Source organism: Cydia strobilella, chromosome Z (assembly GCF_947568885.1).
Source record: "Cydia strobilella chromosome Z, ilCydStro3.1, whole genome shotgun sequence".
Classification (NCBI taxonomy): domain Eukaryota; kingdom Metazoa; phylum Arthropoda; class Insecta; order Lepidoptera; family Tortricidae; genus Cydia; species Cydia strobilella.
In genome coordinates this window covers 60,648,288-60,667,089 of record NC_086068.1, presented here as the reverse complement: position 1 = coordinate 60,667,089, position 18,802 = coordinate 60,648,288, and the positions used below count along the sequence as shown (strand labels likewise).

The window sequence follows — 18,802 nt, the reverse complement described above, 5'->3', positions numbered from 1 at the left end:
TATTAAAAAGTGATAATGTTAAATATTACGTCCCGGCTTTTGTGCCCGGCGGAGAAAAATGGGAATACACCAGAATATCACGTGAATAAAACATGTCAATGTTCAAAACCGTTATATTTACACTTTTTTTTTTTTTTCTTGATGGACTTGAGGGCGGTGTTGCCCGTAGCCAATGTCACGTAAAAGGGTTGGAACAAAATAAATGCTCTTAGAGCACGACGCTGTTCGGTGGTTGTTGTAGTTGTCTCGTAAAACCGATAGCTGGATTTTACGAGAAGCACGTGGACTACCGGCCGTTGACTCCAAAATGGTGGTTAAACACGCTTTGAGATTAATTCTCCATTCACTGCACACTATCACATTAGATTATTGTATAATAAAGCTATCGATATTACACTTTAAACAATATTAATGAGCAAAAAACAAAGGAATTAATCACGAGGCTACTATCAAGATGGCGTTCGAACCGGAAGTCTAATATTTACACTTGTTCATTATTGTAAAGCGTTTGTTCTAACACGTCCAGATATTCCACACACCGGTTCCTATAAAACGTATTATTATACAAGACAATGCTTCCAAAGAACTCGCCAACATTCGTTAGTCGCACCGGCAAAAAGTTCCACACGTCCTGCGTCCCTGTCCCGCACTCCCTCCCACTCACACACTCATTTTCGACGTCTTCTAAAATCTGCAGGCCTTCCTTACATAACATGTTGCTTAGTATAATAGCATCTGATGAGAATCCGGTCTTTTCGAAGCATTTCTTGCTTAGAACGTATAACACGCTTATGTTGAAGTGAGTTAGCGTTCCAAAGTTTGTTAATATCAATGACTCTCCGGGAGACAAGTTTCTTAGAGCGACTAGTAGTATTAAGAAACAGCGTTTCTCATAGTCATTATAGCTCTCTCCGTTCTCTAGATCCGGCAGCAACAGCTTTTCACCTATCACATCTATCGGATTAGTATCCTTTGATTTGCTTCGGATCGCATTCACAAATTCTTCTTCGGCTAATATCTGCTGATACAACTTGAATATCGGAACGAATATGAATTTGGAACTGTTGACTTTCTGCAACGGCGACCCGTATGTGAACACCGTATCTATTTCCACATCTTTATCGTAAAAGCTCTTCCATCTTATAGTTTCTTTGATAAATATGAGTAAATTTAATATATCCGTTCGAAGGAAGCCGCTTAAACTTTTGCATTTCTCTTTTAAAGTCATTTTTTCGTACAATTGTCTTTCCGTATAAGATCCTCTGTGGTATCTAGGGTTAGTATTCACTTTATTTTCTTCATGTAGCAATCCTTTAAGAACCTCTTGCTCATATTCAAGCGGTCTCAAATCATATTGTCTTATAAACTCAGCCGCTACGACTGATCTAAGTTTCTTCACATCTATAGCAAACGGTATGCTATTTTGCATCAAATAAGCCTGTAAATTGTTATTGATGACTTGACATTGGAGACTGCTAAAGTAATCGGCGCACTCCTCTACTTGTTTAATGAAAGTCTCCGGTATGTTTTCAAGACTGAAAAGCGACTTGTCGCTGTACAGATTTGTTCCATAGGCGGACTTAAGTCTCGGTAAGTATTCCTTGAGCTGATCGCTTCCCTTGTAATGGAGACAGATAGCGTAGACCTCGGAGTTGCCCTGGCGGGAGGTGACGGGCTTATAAATGTTAACTTCGCCGAAGAGGTGGTTGAGGAGGTAGAGCAGCCCGACGGTGGAGTGCTCGTATGTGGTGAACAGTTTGAACACGAATGTGCCTCCTGTGAAAAGAAATTTTAAGATAAACTGAGTGAGACCAATCTCTGCACGGCATTTGCGACAAAGTGTGGAAATGTCATGAATAATGTCAAATTACTATGAAAATATGACGTCTGTAATAACACTTCCTCGTTTCGTTTCTCTTCTTTTTTTTTTGTAAGGCTGTGGCATAATATCAGCGATCGATGTGGCTTGCCACATCAACGTACTGAGCCACCGCTTGTTCTATGCCACGACACATAATTTTGTATTTTTATATTTAAAACTTTTTTTTTTCTCCAAGTATTGTAATTAGTATTTAATTTTAATTCTGCCTTCTTTGTTATCAATACCAAAGATAGATATAACTCCGTAATAGATGGATACAGTCTAAGAAAAAAACGTGCCTCGAAAATCACGAAAATTTGATTCTCGATCAGATGGCGCCACTAGTTTTGGCCTACACTCGTATAGAGGGCGTTGACTGTTTCGTTTGTTATTTATAATTTTAACGCATATCAGTGAAAGAACATGGGTCAAAATCATAAAAATAATTAATGCAAATAAAAAAAAACATTTATCCATATTTAAATACATTTTATAGTATTTTTATAAATATTTATTTTTAGTTTTAAAGTGTGTCGACAAATGGCAGTGAATTTACTGGGGTTACAAAATTTACTATGACAGTACCGCTCTAGTATAAGTTACTCTATGTCAATACCTACCACTAAAATGGAAATGAATAAAGTTTTTATCTATCTTGTTCTATTCAAATCGGTGCAGTTACGGCCCGGCCACGACATCGCGCGGCGGCCATAGGTGGGAACGAAAGGTCCGATCGCTGTGTCTCGCTCCAACCTATGGCCGCCGCGCGATGTCGTGGCCGGGCCGTTAGAGCTCTTTCCCACTGACGTCCAGTTTTTTGCGGGCACGGTTTTCTGCAGGATTCCGTTTTAGTGGTACACGTACCAATATAGTCACGTTGCACGCATACTAAAAAACCGGCCAAGTGCGAGTCGGACTCGCGCACCGAGTTTCGTACTTTTTAGTATTTGTCGTTATAGCGGCAACAGAAATACATCATCTGTGAAAATTTCAACTGTCTAGCTATCACGATTCACAGGCTGGTGACAGACGGACAGCGGAGTCTTAGTAATAGGGTCCCGTTTTTACCCTTTGGGTACGGAACCCTAAAAACGGGATCCTGCAGAAAAACCGTACCCGAAACAAAACTGGACGTCAGTGAGAAAGAACTCTTACATAGCTTAGACCATAGAGTAACTTATACTAGAGCGGTACTGTCATAGTAAATTTTGTAACCCCAGTAAATTCACTGCCATCTGTCGACACATTTTAAAACTAAAAATAAATATTTATAAAAATACGATAAAATGTATTTAAATATGGATAAATGATTTTTTTATTTGCATTAATTATTTCTATATGATTTTGACCCATGTTCTTTCACTGGTATGCGTTAAAATTACAAATAACAAACGAAACAGTCATCGCCCTCTATACGAGTGTAGGCCAAAACTAGTGGCGCCATCTGATCGAGAATCAAATTTTCGAGATTTTCGAGGCACGTTTTTTCCTTAGACTGTATCCATCTATTACGGAGTTATATCTATCTTTGCTTAGACTGTAGAAGTGTCAGAACAGAACAAAGTCCATACGAGCGTTCCTTTTTTTTGCCATTTTTTTTATGAGACCTTTTTTGCCACTTTTGTGTTATTTCTAGCAAAGATAGATATAACTCCGTAATAGATGGATACAGTCTAAGGAAAAAACGTGCCTCGAAAATCAAGAAAATTTGATTCTCGTTCAGAGGGCGCTTAGTTTTGGCCTACAGTCGTATAGATGGCGTTGACGGTTTCGTTTGTTATTTAACAATTTTAACGCATATCAGTGAAAGAACATGGGTCAAAATCATTAAAATAATTAATGCAAATAAAAAAAATCATTTATGTATATTTAAATACATTTTATCGTATTTTTATAAATCTTCATTTTTAGTTTTAAAGTGTGTCGACAGATGGCAGTGAATTTACTGGGGTTACAAAATTTACTATGACAGTACCGCTCTAGTATAAGTTACTCTATGTTTCTAGTCAGGATCACGAGCCCTTCTCATCCTTATAGGAGAAAAAAAGTGTCCCAAAATTTCCATACATTTTTCAAACTTTCCTTTTCATTACCGCCATACAAAGTATATGGGGAAATGGTAACACAATATTTAGGAAAAAAACCTTAGGACATTTTTTCATCCCATCAGGATCGAAAGAGCTATTGATTCTGAGTAGAAATAACAATGCAAAAAAGATCACATAAAAAAATGGCAAAAAAACCGGCCAAGTGCGAGTCGGACTCACACACGAAGGGTTCCGTACCATTAACTATAAAAACGGTCACCCATCCAAGTACTGACCCCGCCCGACGTTGCTTAACTTCGGTCAAAAATTACGTTTGTTGTATGGGAGCCCCACTTAAATCTCTATTTTATTCTGTTTTTAGTATTTGTTGTTATAGCGGCAACCGAAATACATCATCTGTGAAAATTTCAGCTGTCTAGCTATCACAGATCACGAGATACAGCCTGGTGACAGACGGACAGACAGACGGAGAGCGGAGTCTTAGTCCCGTTTTTACCCTTTGGGTACGGACCCCTAAAAATACAGAAAATTTAAGTTTTTCATACAAAATTTCGTTTGTTTTATATACTATAGCTATATAAACTAATTACAGACCTAGTACACCTCATTTCATTGTATGTGCAAAGTTACAATCCAACACGTAGTTTTAAAATGAGAACGAAACTCGGTTTGTATGGTAAGGTGAAACTCAGCCGAGTTTCACCAAACGGAACCCTAAAAATGGCAAAAAAAAAAGAAACGCTCGTACCCGGGCTGAGCGCCTGCAGCGCGGTGACGGTCTCGCAGTAATGCAGCGGTGACGTGACCTCCTCCTGCGCGTCGGGCTTCTGCACGCAATCGATGGAGCCGTCGGCCGTCGCCAGGAGAACCTACAGACAAACCGTCTGATAAGCAAATTACAATATTAGACTTAAGAGCCCTTATTCCCTAGAGCGTTCATCGATTTCACGAAATAACACTCAATAGATGGCGTTGACGCGCGGTGCGCGAGCGCCGGCAACTATAACGCGTTTTGAACGCAGAGAAGAATAATCTTGATCGTTGTCGATTTTAATAGCAAGTAACATTATTTTTATTGTTATAGCCACTATTTTATTTCATTTTATATACATGGTAGTAGTAAATACAGTTTATTATGTTAAGAAAATATACATACTTGTACCCAGAGATGACCACGGTGCCTAGCCAAGATGCCAACCGTTTAGGTACCTATAGTTTACATTAAAACTTAGCCCGTTATCGATTTTAATCGAAAAAAATGTAAAATTGATATATTTAGTCGCTGAAATTGTATACCTTTTGATACGTTACAGAAATAACTAGTACTGGTTTCTATTAGCACGTCTTCTCATCTTGCCGTTTTACAGATCAATTTTTAGAAAATAGACTCACTAAATTAGTAATGATTTTTTTTTTCTGATGGACGTTTAAGTAAACGCGCGTAAAGCACTGATTTTGTCGCTCTTATTTGAAAATTTCGTAAAATTTGGACTGCTAAAAATAGTAATTTTGTATTACACATATCCTGTACTCAACCTTTTACAGACTACATTTTTATTATTATGACTTTGAAGTAGTGTAAATGAAAGTTAGACGAAATCAATTTTCTCCAGAAATAACTTCAAAACAGAAATACAATTTCTCTGAGAATCGACTTAATTTCAACGTCATTTTGATACTTAAACAATCTACAACATGTGCTGAAACTGTTCTTATACATCATTTTGTATAATTGGGGCATTTTCTATGAAAAGGGACCTTATTGTCGATGGCGCTTACGCCGCACAGCTTCGCGCGGCATTGTATTTATATCGGAGCATCGTTTATAATGGCGTAAGCGCCATCGACAATAAGATCCCTTTTTATAGAAAATACCACAATTAACCACCATAATTCTATTATGAATTTTTAAAAACTGCCCCTTCTCTTCATATATTACCGGTGACGCACGCTCGCGACCTCATTATTAAAAGGCAAGATGAGAAGACGTAGCTAATAGAAACCAATTCTTGTTATTTAGATATTACGTAACAAAACGTGTATAATTTCAACGACTAAATCTATCAATTTTACATTTTTGCTCCAAAATCGTTAACAGGCTCATATTGACCGGGATATAGACCGTGATTACCTTTTGTATTATTTGTGAGCTCCCGATATTTCGACGCAGTTACATGCATCATGTTCACGGGTGACTGAAGATAGCGGGTGGGTGTCAGTCACCCGTGAACAAGATGCATGTAACTGCGTCGAAATATCGGGAGCTCACAAACAATACAAAAGGTAATCACGGTCTATATCCCGGTCAATATAAGTCTAGTGAAACTAACCGTGAATCATTCAAAACTCTAAATTACAATATTGTATCGAAAGCAGTTTAACTCTTTAAATGTCACGTCGTGCGCGACGCGTCATCGCGAATTGTCAAAATGTACGAAGGTTGATATTGGTCTGACGCTTCAGTTGTCTTTGGCGGTCAATGGGTTAAAAAAATATACAGTAAAAACTAGAGCATACAAATAAATAAATAAATATAGGTCATTCTTACACAGATTGACTAAGTCCCACAGTAAGCTCAAGAAGGCTTGTGTTGTGGGTACTTAGACAACGATATATATAATATACAAATACATAAATACATAGAAAACACCCAAGACTCAGGAACAAATATCTGTGCTCATCACACAAATAAATGCCCTTACCGGGATTCGAACCCAGGACCATCGGCTTCACAGGCAGGGTCACTACCCACTAGGCCAGACCGGTCGTCAAGAACAAATTAATGATAAAAATTAATATACACGGTGTTTTTTTTTTAAGTCCGTTAATTTCAAAGGTGCATTCCTGAGTTAAAATTAAGTAACTTTCTAAAAGAAACCGGTATTCTAATTCGCGCGCTTACAAGATGTTGATGTCAACTTTGGCCAGTCTTCTCCGAGACCACAGGGACAACGCCGTCCTCGAAACGTCGTCCTTTAAAACTTATTTTACGCGATTAAGTCCCGTCGTTGTGAATAATAATGTTACTATTTACGAAAAAAAAAAAAAAAAAAAAAAAAAAAAAAAAAAAAAAAAAAAAAAAAAATGCCATTCAGTTTCCTTAAATGAACAGCCATACGTCGAAGCTAACGGAGTTTAAAAAACCGGCCAAGTGCGAGTCGGACTCGCGCACTAAGGATTCCGTACCGTTACGCAAAAAAATCACGTCTGTTGAGTTGCATGGGAGCCCCCCTTTATAAATATTTATTTTATTTTGTATTTGTTGTTATAGCGGCAACAGAAATACACCATCTGTGAAAATTTATGACAGACAGACAGACGGAAAAAGGAGTCTCAAGTAATAGGGTCCCGTTTTTACCCTTTAGGTACGGAATCCTAAAAACACCGTGTATAAGAAATGAAATGCTTAATAATAGGCCTCAGTACGCCAGACATGTCCGACATATATTCGCCCAGTGAGATGCAAATACATCAACACAGAACAGACAGACAGACATACCTTGCCCAGCTTATTAGCGTCTTTGACTATAGCCCGGCTGTTGGTCCAATCCATCAGGTTGCCCGTGTTGTCGGTGCCAAAATGCCAATGCTGCAGAGTATGCAGCATGAAGCGGTCGTCACTGATCATGTTACCAGGCGAGTTACCCTCGTAGTACGGGTTCAGAGTGTTGGCTAGCCATTTCCACTGCAAAAAAAAATTAAAAAAATTAGACAAGCATACCAGGCGTGACTCACTTCGCGATTTCGTCGCGTCGCTGCAAGTACATGCGGCCGCCCCCAGTTCTGAGGTCTAGCCATAGTAATTAGCTCCATGCATGAATTTATTTTTATTTTTGGATTCATAATTTATATCGTTGGAACACCGGAAATGATAAAAATACTTTTGTAAACCTTAACATTATTTTATTAAAAAATATTTAAAATGTTGAAAATTTTTGAGCGGTTGAAACGCTCATAATTTTTGGCGCGAATTCGACAGAGCGTGATGACGTCACACGTTGGGCGGCCCAACTGACGTTTGCTACTAATGACACTAATCTGTCGAACGCGTGACGTCACGTGGCGTTTCGAGCGTTTCGCTCACTAGCTTTTCGCGGGCAAATTTTTGTACTTTTTATTTATAATTTTAAGTAATTAAATGGTAATTTAAAAACGGAAATGCATTTGTAACATGATATAACGGTAACAAACATCCGAATAAAACATATTTCGTTCAAATATATACTTCATGCATGAGGCTAATTGCCGCGCACCGCTACGGAGGTTCGCGCATGGTCATATCTGTCGTAAAAACCGGCCAAATGCGAGTCAAACTCGCGCACGAAGGGTTCCGTACCATTACGCAAAAAACGGCAAAAAAATCACGTTTGTTGTATGGGAGCCCCCCTTAAATATTCATTTTATTCTGTTTTTAGTATTTGTTGTTATAGCGGCAACATAAATACACCATCTGTGAAAATTTCAACTGTCTAGCTATCACGATTCATGAGATACAGCCTGGTGACAGACAGACGGACAGCGGAGTCTTAGTAATAGGGTCCCGTTTTTACCCTTTGGGTACGGAACCCTAATATACGCGTTTTGTTAGAGAGTGAATCTTGGAGAGTGAAGTTTCTGTAAAAATGGCTTCTGTGCCTCTACAGCTACCTGTCAATGATAACTGTCAGCAAAGATAGATATAACTCCGTAATAGATGGATACAGTCTAAGGAAAAAACGTAACCACAGTAAATTCACTGCCATCTATCGACACACCTTAAAACTAAAAATGAAGATTTATAAAAATACGATAAAATGTATTTAAATATGTATAAATTATTATTTTTATTTGCATTAATTATTTTTATGATTTTCACGCATGTTCTTTTACTGATATGCGTTAAAATTGTTAAATAACAAACGAAACCGTCAACGCCATCTATACGACAGTAGGCCAAAGCTAGTAGCGCCCTCTGAATGAGAATCAAATTTTCTTGATTTTCGAGGCACGTTTTTACTGGATACAGGCAGGGGTGCGAAACTCCTCGCTTCGGGCAAACTCGGCTCCGTTCGGCTCAGCATTGCTCCGAGCAATTATTAGGGTTGGCACAACTTGACGTCCCTTTGTATGCACGACCACAGATAAGATAATGACCTGAATTTTGACAACCCTAAATAGCCGAAAGGGATAGTGCCATATATTAGAAAGGGACATCATGATTAGACCCTGAACCGCTGTCAAACTTCGGTTTTGTAGGGAGTTTCCTTTCTGTACGGTAGTACTATTATTCATTATGTGATACAGGCAATATCAGTTGTCACAACTGCCTGTATATTTTTTTATCTTTTGCTAATTAAGAAGCAGTTTATTTTTTTTGTAATCTGTATATATGTATATACTATAAAATAAAGATAAAAATCATCCTGAAAAATATGTTGTTTGATTTTTCTCATTTTTATTGCAATATACTTAGAAAACTTTTGAACAACGCAAATTGACAATCTTCACTTGCCGTTTTCCACAATGCCACAATTGCATTTCCATTTTCACAAATTGTTTTATGCTTTTAGGAATATCATGTTACGAATTATGAAATAAAACTATGAAAACGGATTATATCGCGTATATTGAATTTATAATACATCCCGACGTTTCGAACTCTTTACAGCGTTCGTGGTCAACGGGTGACTGAGGAAAAATTACAAAATGCAAAAATACCCACATACTAAAATAATGAACAATCATAGACTACAAACTTTAAGGCTGGTTGTACATGCAAAATCGGTTCATAAGGCTAGTTATACACTATAATTATTTTTCATGAGTTTATTTCATGAGTAACTATCGCGGTAACCGAAGACAATATTATGTTACGAATTAGTTATACCAATTAAATGGATTTTATCTTGAGAGGCAGGAAGTCTCGCCAGTCTAAACTCTGACAGAGGTTTTTCAATGGGAGACAAGTTTCTGTAAAAATGGCAAATACACAGGAGTAGAAATTCCATGTAACTACCTAAAAATGAAGTCAAATCAAAAAAAGTTAAATATTGATAGTCTTGTAAGTTATGTTTTGTACATGTACCTAATACTAACACTTTTATAGGCTTTGCCTGAAATAAATGTTTTATTATTATTATAAAAGACAATTTAATAAGGTATTAACTTACAAGATAGAATTAGGAACAGTGTGATAAGGGAAAAGTGTGGCCTGAGCGAAGATGTAGTGACAAAAATTGAGAAAGGTATGTTGAGATGGTTTGGACACGTGGAAAGAATGAGTGAAAGAAGGCTAACAAAGAGAGTGTATAAGGGAGAGGTAGAAACGGGAGTTGGAAGGGGCAGACCTCGGCGGACTTTCTCTGATCAGATCGGGGAAATCCTGAAGAAAGGCCAGGTCAAGAGCACCCTAAACCGGCGAGCGTGTATGAGGAATGTTATGAAAGTGAAGGAAGCGAAAGAGGTATGTCAGGATCGTAGCAAGTGGAAATCCGTGGTCTCTGCCTACCCCTCCGGGAAATAGGCGTGATTATATGTATGTATGTATGTATGTATGTATTAACTTAAAGAAAAAACTATGTTTATGAGAAACACCTCATAAATTCTCTCAGAAGACGCTGTTCAAAGTGTCAGGCGAAAATTTGAATTCACCCTTTTATTTTAAATTCGATTGTATTTAATTTTATAAAATAGTTTCTACAGATTACTACAAAACATGCATTGATTAAAAATTATCACAAAATATAAACAAAAAATCCACATAATGTGCTGCCACTTTTTTTCCGAACCACTCTTTATCATAACATAAATAATCATTTAAGAACATATTTTAAATTTGAATCGTCAAATTATTTATATTATTATTATTTATTGATTTATTTATGGTTTATTTACTGCCTGCCTGCTTAATCAATACTAATATTATAAATGCGAAAGTGTGTCTGTCTGTCTGTTACCTCTTCACGCTTAAATCGCTGAACAGTTGAAATTTGGTATAGAGATAGTTTGAGTCACATAAGGTAGTTTTTATTCCAGAAATCATCCTTAAGGGGGGTGAAAATGGGGGTGGAAGTTTGTATGGGAAATCGATAAAAATAAAAAGCAGATTGGATAAAAAAATAAGCTACCCAAATTAATAACTCCATGCAGACGAATTTGTGGGCAAAAGCTAGTAAATAATAATTAAATTAATTTAAGTAAATAAGTAAAAAAATCACAATGTTTACCTCAATTTCTTCATAGTTCTGCTTCAAATAATGATTAAGTGAAGTTATGAACGCCCCCGGAGCCTCGCAGAGATGCAGAGACACCATCTCACGGGATATCACAGCCTCCGATGGAACGATCCGGTAGGAGCATGCACACTCGTAGAACTTAGTCCATGCTTGTGTCAGGAATTCTGGGTTCACCAGGCACCTGATAACAAATACATATTAACGGACACTCCTAATTGACATAGCCACACATCTCTAAAAGGCTTATGTTTTGGGTGCTAAACAATATATATTCATAAAATAGATATACACTTAGGGGTCATCCATTAATTACTTTTTTAGGACGTACTAGTACTTCAAGTACTAGTTTGTTTGAAAATTGCATATATCTGTATCTAAAGTATGTTTCTGCCAACTTTGGTGCACAATACTTACAATAATGTCTAACAAACATTTGGAACAAGCAAACATGGAAGTGCACACAGTTAAACCTAAGGCTGCGGACTGGCGGTGCAGCCAGAGGGGCGGCGCCTTAGTGTCCGGTCCGCGGCCTTAGTGCTCACTCCACATGAAACCCAAAACCCAAAATGAAAGGGATTTGAGTAATAATAAATAGATCTGTATTATTTGTGAACGTTACTACTGTAATTGACTGTCTTAATGTGCGCTTTGAGTTACCTGATCTTCCAACACACTTCACCGGAGGGGTTCCGTCGCCGAGTGTGACTACTCCACTCCTCGATATCGAAGTCGTTTAACTGACTCTTGTGGAAGTTCAGGCGGCTCTTCAGCGTCTCTAGCTCCTTCACCTTCCACGGCGGCGTCGAGAACCAAGCATCAGCAGGCGGTAGCTTCCAATCCGAGTCGAAACGAAAACGAAACTTTTTATTGAACAACGTATTCAGTTCCTCGTCAAATTCTTCGTTCTGATGCCGCTTGTGATGTTTATGACGCGATTGTAAGAAGCCATAGTCGTTCTTATGCATTTTTAGGCATTTGTAGCGGGCTTGCTGGTACTATAAAATTATAAAAATATATAAAAGTGGTTAGGTCAATACAACACCAATTATTAATATTGACATTTTTTTTACGATAATGTCAAACATGCCGTGAGGCGGCGCCATGCTTTTTCATTGGTTTTTTATTTCAACTTCCACGTCTAGAAATTCATAAGAGTAACAGAGATAAGTTTTTACTTTTTACAAAGAAGCTTTACAGGTGCAACAGACCGACGTACCGGACCGCAACATTGGTCCGGTCCGAGGCCTGTTCGATCGTCTGCAAGGTGGTCCACCGTAAAAGAAAAGGATGAGTATAGATTTTTTTGTTCTTATTTACTGCCAATTTGGTTTGACCAACTATATTAACAACTGGCACTCATCATTATTTTCCGTTCATACTCAACCATTAATTTATCCGTGCACTTTCATTCTTTCTATTCACCACTCGTTCTCGTTCAATCTATTCCTCTCCTTCTTTTCTGTCTGTCTGTCTAGACTACGCGTTTGATGGGTTAGTGTCATAGACATAGTATAGTAGTTATAGACATCAAACCGAGCGACCAGGGGTAAGAGAAAGAAATATTCATGTATTGACAGGTTAATGTCATCATCATCATAATTTAAGAGCATGGCTCTTGTCGGTGGAGTATGCGCCAGTTTTCTCGGTCCTCGGCCAGGTTCTTTAGGTCCCTGTAAGACACGACATTTGCTTTCGCTTTCAGTTGTTGTGTGTAGCTTGCTCGTGGTTTTCCGAGGCCTCTTCTCGCTTCTATCTTGCCTTCTAATATAGTGTTAAAGAAAGTGTGTAAGTGTAGGTTAATGTATGGCAGCATAATCCTTTTTCTCTTTCACTTATAAATTTCGGTATTTCGCCATCGCCTCCTACCTATGCTGCCATAACCCGACCATGAAAAAAAAAACCCGGTCGGTGATAAGGACAAAGCATGGCACTATTTTCTCTTTCCTCTTATAGGAATCGCAATAAGACTATCTTTCTCTATCAAAGAGTGTCAGGCCCTTGGTTAGTGTGAATTTATATGTCATATATTATACAGGGTGGAATTTCTTAATGGGTCAGTGAGGGTAGCTACCAGATCCCGCGCTGCTACGCGAAAACAGTCCGGGAAGACCTTCCCTCTCTTTTAAATTAATGAAGATTGGCGTTTACAGATTTTGGAAAAAACATACAGGGTGCGAGAAAAAGGTCATTTTTGACAAACTTTTTTTGATGAAGAAAACTTCGTCCATACATTTACTATGGAGAAACCGTGAAATTTTATTCACATTTTTCTATCTCTTCAATCAGTTATGTTATGTTTAAGGACCATAATAGGTACTGTATGAAGACTACTGTAGGACTCATGGGCGAGATAGAAAAATGTGAATAAAACGAATAAAATTTCACTTTTTTTCCATAGTAAATGTATGGATTATGGAAAAGGTTTTCTTTATTTTGTGGCTTTTTAGTACATTACCTTAAGTTGACTCCTAGGAAACTATAGATACTGGGATAGGAATAAAATCGATGGGCGTAAAAAAATAGCATGTAAAAATTAGATTCTTTTTTCATACATATTGTATGGGAAAAAATTTCCTCAATTTGTGGCTTTTCCAGCCGTTTTTTTTTTTGGTCCCATACAAGCTTTTGATCCTGGATAGGAATGGAATCGATTGGTATCAAAAAATTTTTTTGGCAAAAATGACCTTTTACTCGCACCCTGTATGATTTTTCCAAATTCTGTATCTGTATCTTCATTAATTTGAAATCGAGGGAAGGTCTTCTAAGACCGTTTTCGCGTAGCAGCACGGGATCTGGTAGCTGCCCTCACTGACCCATTAAGAAATTCCACACTTGTTCAATGTTTAAGAAATAAAACTTAGTAATTCTAGATGATAATGTTTATAATTAATTGCTTACCTATAGATAAACTAATGTATAAAAACTAAGATCTTTTCACAAATGATCTCCTTTATCCTAAAACACAAATCATTTCTAGTAACATCTAAAAGCAAAATGACTTAAATGACCCAGTTACAATAATTATAAATAAAAACAAGTTTGTGATAGTTACTGACAAGTGACTTTTTTATTAGGCCAGGATTACACTTATACAGTCTCCATGCTTGTAAGTTTTACTTACGTAAGTAGGGACACAGCTATACTACAGAATGAGATATGAATATCGTTATTTCATTCTAGCAAATAGCTTTGTCCCTACTTACGTAAGTAAAACTTACAAGTGTAATCCTGGCCTTATTATTAGACTTACCTCATTCTCTCTATGAAAAATATAATCATCTTTGATTGCAATGTATAAAGACTATAAAGAGTTAAAAAGAAAAAATATAATAACAGATAATCCTCAAAAAGGAATCTAAACTTAAAACAATTTCAAAATGGGGAAATAAACATCACACTATAGGTTTTTTTGTTTTTCTTTTTTCTTTTTTTTTCTTTTTTTTCTTTTTTTTTAGTAACAAATTAGAGAAAATTGTTCTAAAATAAAAGTAATAAGCAAGTTCTTCTGAATAATGTTGACATTTAGAGGACATGGCCTCACGAGGTTAGAAAATTAGCATACTATATCAATTTTTTGACACCCATAAATTCTGTAACAAATTAGTCTATTTAAAATGTTATTAAGTGTCATGTTAACAAAATTTCCCTGCTAAAATATTACATTTAAACTAAGCTGCTGTTAGTGCTGTTACAAGGGAAATTAAATAGTATTCTATCACAATTGTTTCAGACTTTACAGTTTCCATAATTAACCTAATTAACAATACAAGCTCCGTCCATCACAGGTTAAAATAAAAAATATAATAACAGAAAATCCTCAAAAAGGAATCTAAACTTAAAACAATGTCTAAATTGGGAAATAAACATCACACTATAGGTATTTTTTTTGTTTTTCTATTGTTTTTTTTTTAGTAACAAATTAGAGAAAATTGTTCTACTTAAATTAAAATAAAAGTAATAAGCAAGTTCTTCTGAATAATGTTGACATTTAGAGGACATGGCCTCATGAGGTTAGAAAATTAGCATACTATATAAATTTTTTGACACCCATAAATTCTGTAACAAATTAGTCTATTTAAAATGTTATTAAGTGTCATGTTAACAAAATTTCCCTGCTAAAATATTACATTTAAACTAAGCTGCTGTTAGTGCTGTTACAAGGAAAATTAAATAGTATTCTATCACAATTGTTTCAGACTTTACAGTTTCCATAATTAACCTAATTAACAATACAAGCTCCGTCCATTACAGGTTAGGCATCAGTTTTTAACGAATATGTTACCATCACTCAACAGAAACAAACTGTTTCCAGGAAACTGATATAAAAAAATATATGATTTATCTTATCTAAATAATAATAAAATAAAAACAATCACAGATAAAGACTTTTCTGGAAGCGAGGTATAACATGGTTGCATAAAATCTTGTACTTGATTGTGTATAAATAAATAATAAGCATACAACATATCACCGCTATACTTACTCAACCTCGTATCTGCAACACTCATTTGATGACAAAAACACCCTTATTCCGAATGAAAGAAAATCGACATTTCCATCAAATTGTTGCAGATATGAGGTTGAGTAAGTGTAACGACGATATGTTACATGGGCCCAGCCGTGTTACATTAGGTTCAGCCCGTACACGTAGTCGAGATCATCTTCGTCTCCATCTACAAATTGAAATACATATAATGATAATAATTGCAATATTGAACAGTAAGGGTTCATCCATTAATTACTTCACACGAATTTCGAGGGTTTTTTTACCCCTCCCCCCCTCCTTGTCACACTTCACGTTTGGCAAACCCCTCCCCCCTGGTGTGACGTGTGACGTCACATTTTTTCCAATGAAATCGGCAAATCGAATTAAGTATTATTAATATTTGATCAAAATATTTTTGACATAAGAAATATTAGTAATTTTATGAACCAAATCAGATTAGGAAAGGAAATTAAATGATTAAAACGGCTATCGTTCCAAAAACTTGTTATTTAACTGTACAGCGTATAAAACCATTTAAATAAGTTTAAGTGACATCACAAAGTTTGTGACTCCATCTCCCCCTTGTCACAACATGTCACATTTTCCTTAACCCCCCCCCCCCCCCTCCCTTAACGTGTGGTGTAATTAATGGATCCCTAATCCGGCCACAGGTGCGGGTTGCTCAGGTCCTAACCAGTAGGTTAACGGGTAACTGTAGACGTGAGTGAGTAATTATAGTTACCGGATTTACCGGATTAGTTAAAGATGTAATCGCTGTCGTCGTCGCTCGAGTCGTCGCTGTTATATGTTATGTTATGAACCATCATGAAGGCCGCCGGACCCAGGAACTTGCTGCTCAGGTCCTCGGTGCTTACTACCAGTAGCTTGTGCGACGGGTAACTCTGTACATACAATTTACGATTAGCCTGAGCCCAGCCATAGGGTTCATACATTAATTACGTCATACGAATTTGAGGTTTTTTGACCCCACTCCCCCTCCTTGTCACACTTGGTCACATTAGGCAAACCCCCCCCCCCCCCCCCCACCCTGGTGTGACGTCACATTTTTTCAATGAAATCGGCAAATCGCATTAAGTATTATCAATATTTTATGAAAATATTTTTGACACAAGGAATATTAGTAATTTTATGAACCAAAATAGATTAGAAAAGAAAATTAAACGATTAAAAACAAGCTAAACAATATTAATCGTTTCATTATATAATTAATTACATTGTTATTATCGCACCGAGACACAGGTACACAAACAAATATGAGCAGATAAACTGTATGAGCTATATTTAGTAATTACTTACAAGTAGGTATTTAATTTAGTTGAAAATATACCTCTTGTATGTGTTTAAAACCTGAAACCGATGTAAATTTAGTAGGTATTTAAAAGTTAGACCAGCGTTTATATTTATTTCCCTGTTTACTCGTTTTCATTAAAATAGTCCTGTAAGCTGTAATAACATTTTTTGGTTAGGTATTGTTTTCAAGTTTTATTAAATATTTTTTCCAATTCGATGTCTCTTATATCATTAGGTAAGTAATTTGTTATAATAATATGGGCTTGTGCTATGTAGTATCAGGTTATTTTTATATCTCGATTCGTATCGTCTAGGTTGGTCAGCAATTTTTTTTAATAGAACGGGGTATTTACGTACAAATTTGCAAATTTCAAAGATATATATTGAAGTTAAGGTTAAGATTTTAAATTTTATGAAGTAAGGTTGGCACACAGAAAACCGCCTATAGAAGCCTACATTGGCCATTTTGTTCGCGACGGAAATCACCAAATAGTGAAGCGGGGGACGGGTGCTCACGGCGTTGTGATTGGTCGTTCCAAACGACACGTGTAGGCGTAGGGATGGGACAAGTTCATTACATGCAGTGGTACGTTACCAGTTGTAAGTACCATAATTTATTGTGGTAAAATTGTTATCAATCAAGTGTACAGAAACAATACTTTATAATATTAAAACAATATAATAATTCATTAAGTAGGTACTTTATAAATGTATTTAAAAAAAATACTTAGCATATTAATGATATAAGATTCTAAACGTAAAGTACCTAATAAGGGTCCCAGAAAATATGTATGAAATTTAATACTCGGTGTTGCATACATTTTGTGGTGAAATTTACGTTCATGAGATTTACAAAATATGTACTTCGTAAAAGCGTTAAAAAAAACCCGGACAAGTGCGAGTCGGACTCGCCCACCGAGGGTTCCGTACTGTTTAGTATTTGTTGTTATAGCGGCAACAGAAATACATCATCTGTGAAAATTTCAACTGTCTAGCTATCACGGTTCATGAGATACAACCTGGTGACAGACAGACGTACAGACGGAGTCTTAGTAATAGGGTCCCATTTTTACCCTTTGGGTACGGAACCATAATAAGGTTCCGTACCATTACGCAAAAAACGGCAAAAAAATCACGTTTGTTGTATGGGAGCCCCTCTTAAATATTAATTTTATTCTGTTTTTAGTATTTGTTGTTATAGCGGCTACATAAATACACCATCTGTGAAAATTTCAACTGTCTAGCTATCACGGTTGATGAGATACAGCCTGGTGACAGACAGACGGACAGCGGAGTCTTAGTAATAGGGTCCCGTTTTTACCCTTTGGGTACGGAACCCTAATAAGGTGCTTCTGAGTAACTCCAACTTCCGTACTTTTTAGTATTTGTTGTTATAGCGGCAACAGAAATACATCATCTATGAAAATTTCAACTGTCTTACTATCACGGTTCATGACATACAGCCTGTTGACTGACGGACAGACAGTGGAGTCTTAGTAATGGGGTCCCGTTTTTGCCCTTTGGGTACGCGGAACCCTAAAAACTAAACTACGTAGGTATCTACCCACTAAGATAAACTACCAACTAAATAAAACTACAGATTCTACATATTAATTATTATCAATAAAAAAGATTTTTTTAAATGATACAATACGGTACGAACGAAAGCACGAAGTTTCCGCAACTGACAAAAGCATCACCTTCACATCACTAGTCGTTAACGTGAAAGGGATAGCACATTGCATTTTCATGTTGACGAAAAGGGACGGGCATACTTCGTTGCTGCTCAGTACAACCGTATTGACCAGTATAAAATGAACCCCGCGGACAAGAAACAATTTTCATCAAAATAATGAATTTCAAAATTAACTGGAATGTTATT

General features: G+C 36.7%; 2 protein-coding genes across 2 annotated transcripts in view; both read right to left on the bottom strand.

Moving 5' to 3' along the window:
• Positions 1 to 477: 477 nt before the first annotated feature.
• On the bottom strand, positions 478 to 12,205 carry LOC134754725 (cap-specific mRNA (nucleoside-2'-O-)-methyltransferase 2). The gene is made up of 5 exons (XM_063691059.1): positions 11,781 to 12,205; positions 11,115 to 11,304; positions 7,409 to 7,594; positions 4,658 to 4,778; positions 478 to 1,776 (listed from the first exon to the last, which is right to left on the bottom strand). Exons 1-5 carry the CDS (start codon positions 12,086 to 12,088, stop codon positions 482 to 484), a joined length of 2,100 nt encoding a protein of 699 aa, XP_063547129.1. The 5' UTR covers positions 12,089 to 12,205; the 3' UTR covers positions 478 to 481.
• Positions 12,206 to 14,136: 1,931 nt separating this feature from the next.
• Positions 14,137 to 18,802, bottom strand: part of LOC134754726 (F-box/LRR-repeat protein 7-like) — a 36,445-nt gene continuing 31,779 nt past the window's right edge. The window contains exons 13-14 of the mRNA XM_063691060.1: positions 16,352 to 16,511; positions 14,137 to 15,796 (exon numbers count right to left, since the gene is read on the bottom strand). Coding sequence (XP_063547130.1) covers positions 16,365 to 16,511 — 147 coding nt within the window. The 3' untranslated portion in view covers positions 14,137 to 15,796; positions 16,352 to 16,364. The remainder of the gene's footprint in view (positions 15,797 to 16,351; positions 16,512 to 18,802) is intronic.

Excerpts from the sequence above, each read along its gene's own strand:
- LOC134754725 (XM_063691059.1), bottom strand. The coding sequence starts at position 12,088 with ATGCATAAGAACGACTATGGCTTCTTACAATCGCGTCATAAACATCAC. Across the intron at positions 7,595-11,114 it reads AGAACTATGAAGAAATTGAG|TGGAAATGGCTAGCCAACAC; the intron begins GTAAACATTGTG and ends TTTTTTTTGCAG. Across the intron at positions 4,779-7,408 it reads ACGCTAATAAGCTGGGCAAG|GTTCTCCTGGCGACGGCCGA; the intron begins GTATGTCTGTCT and ends GTTTGTCTGTAG.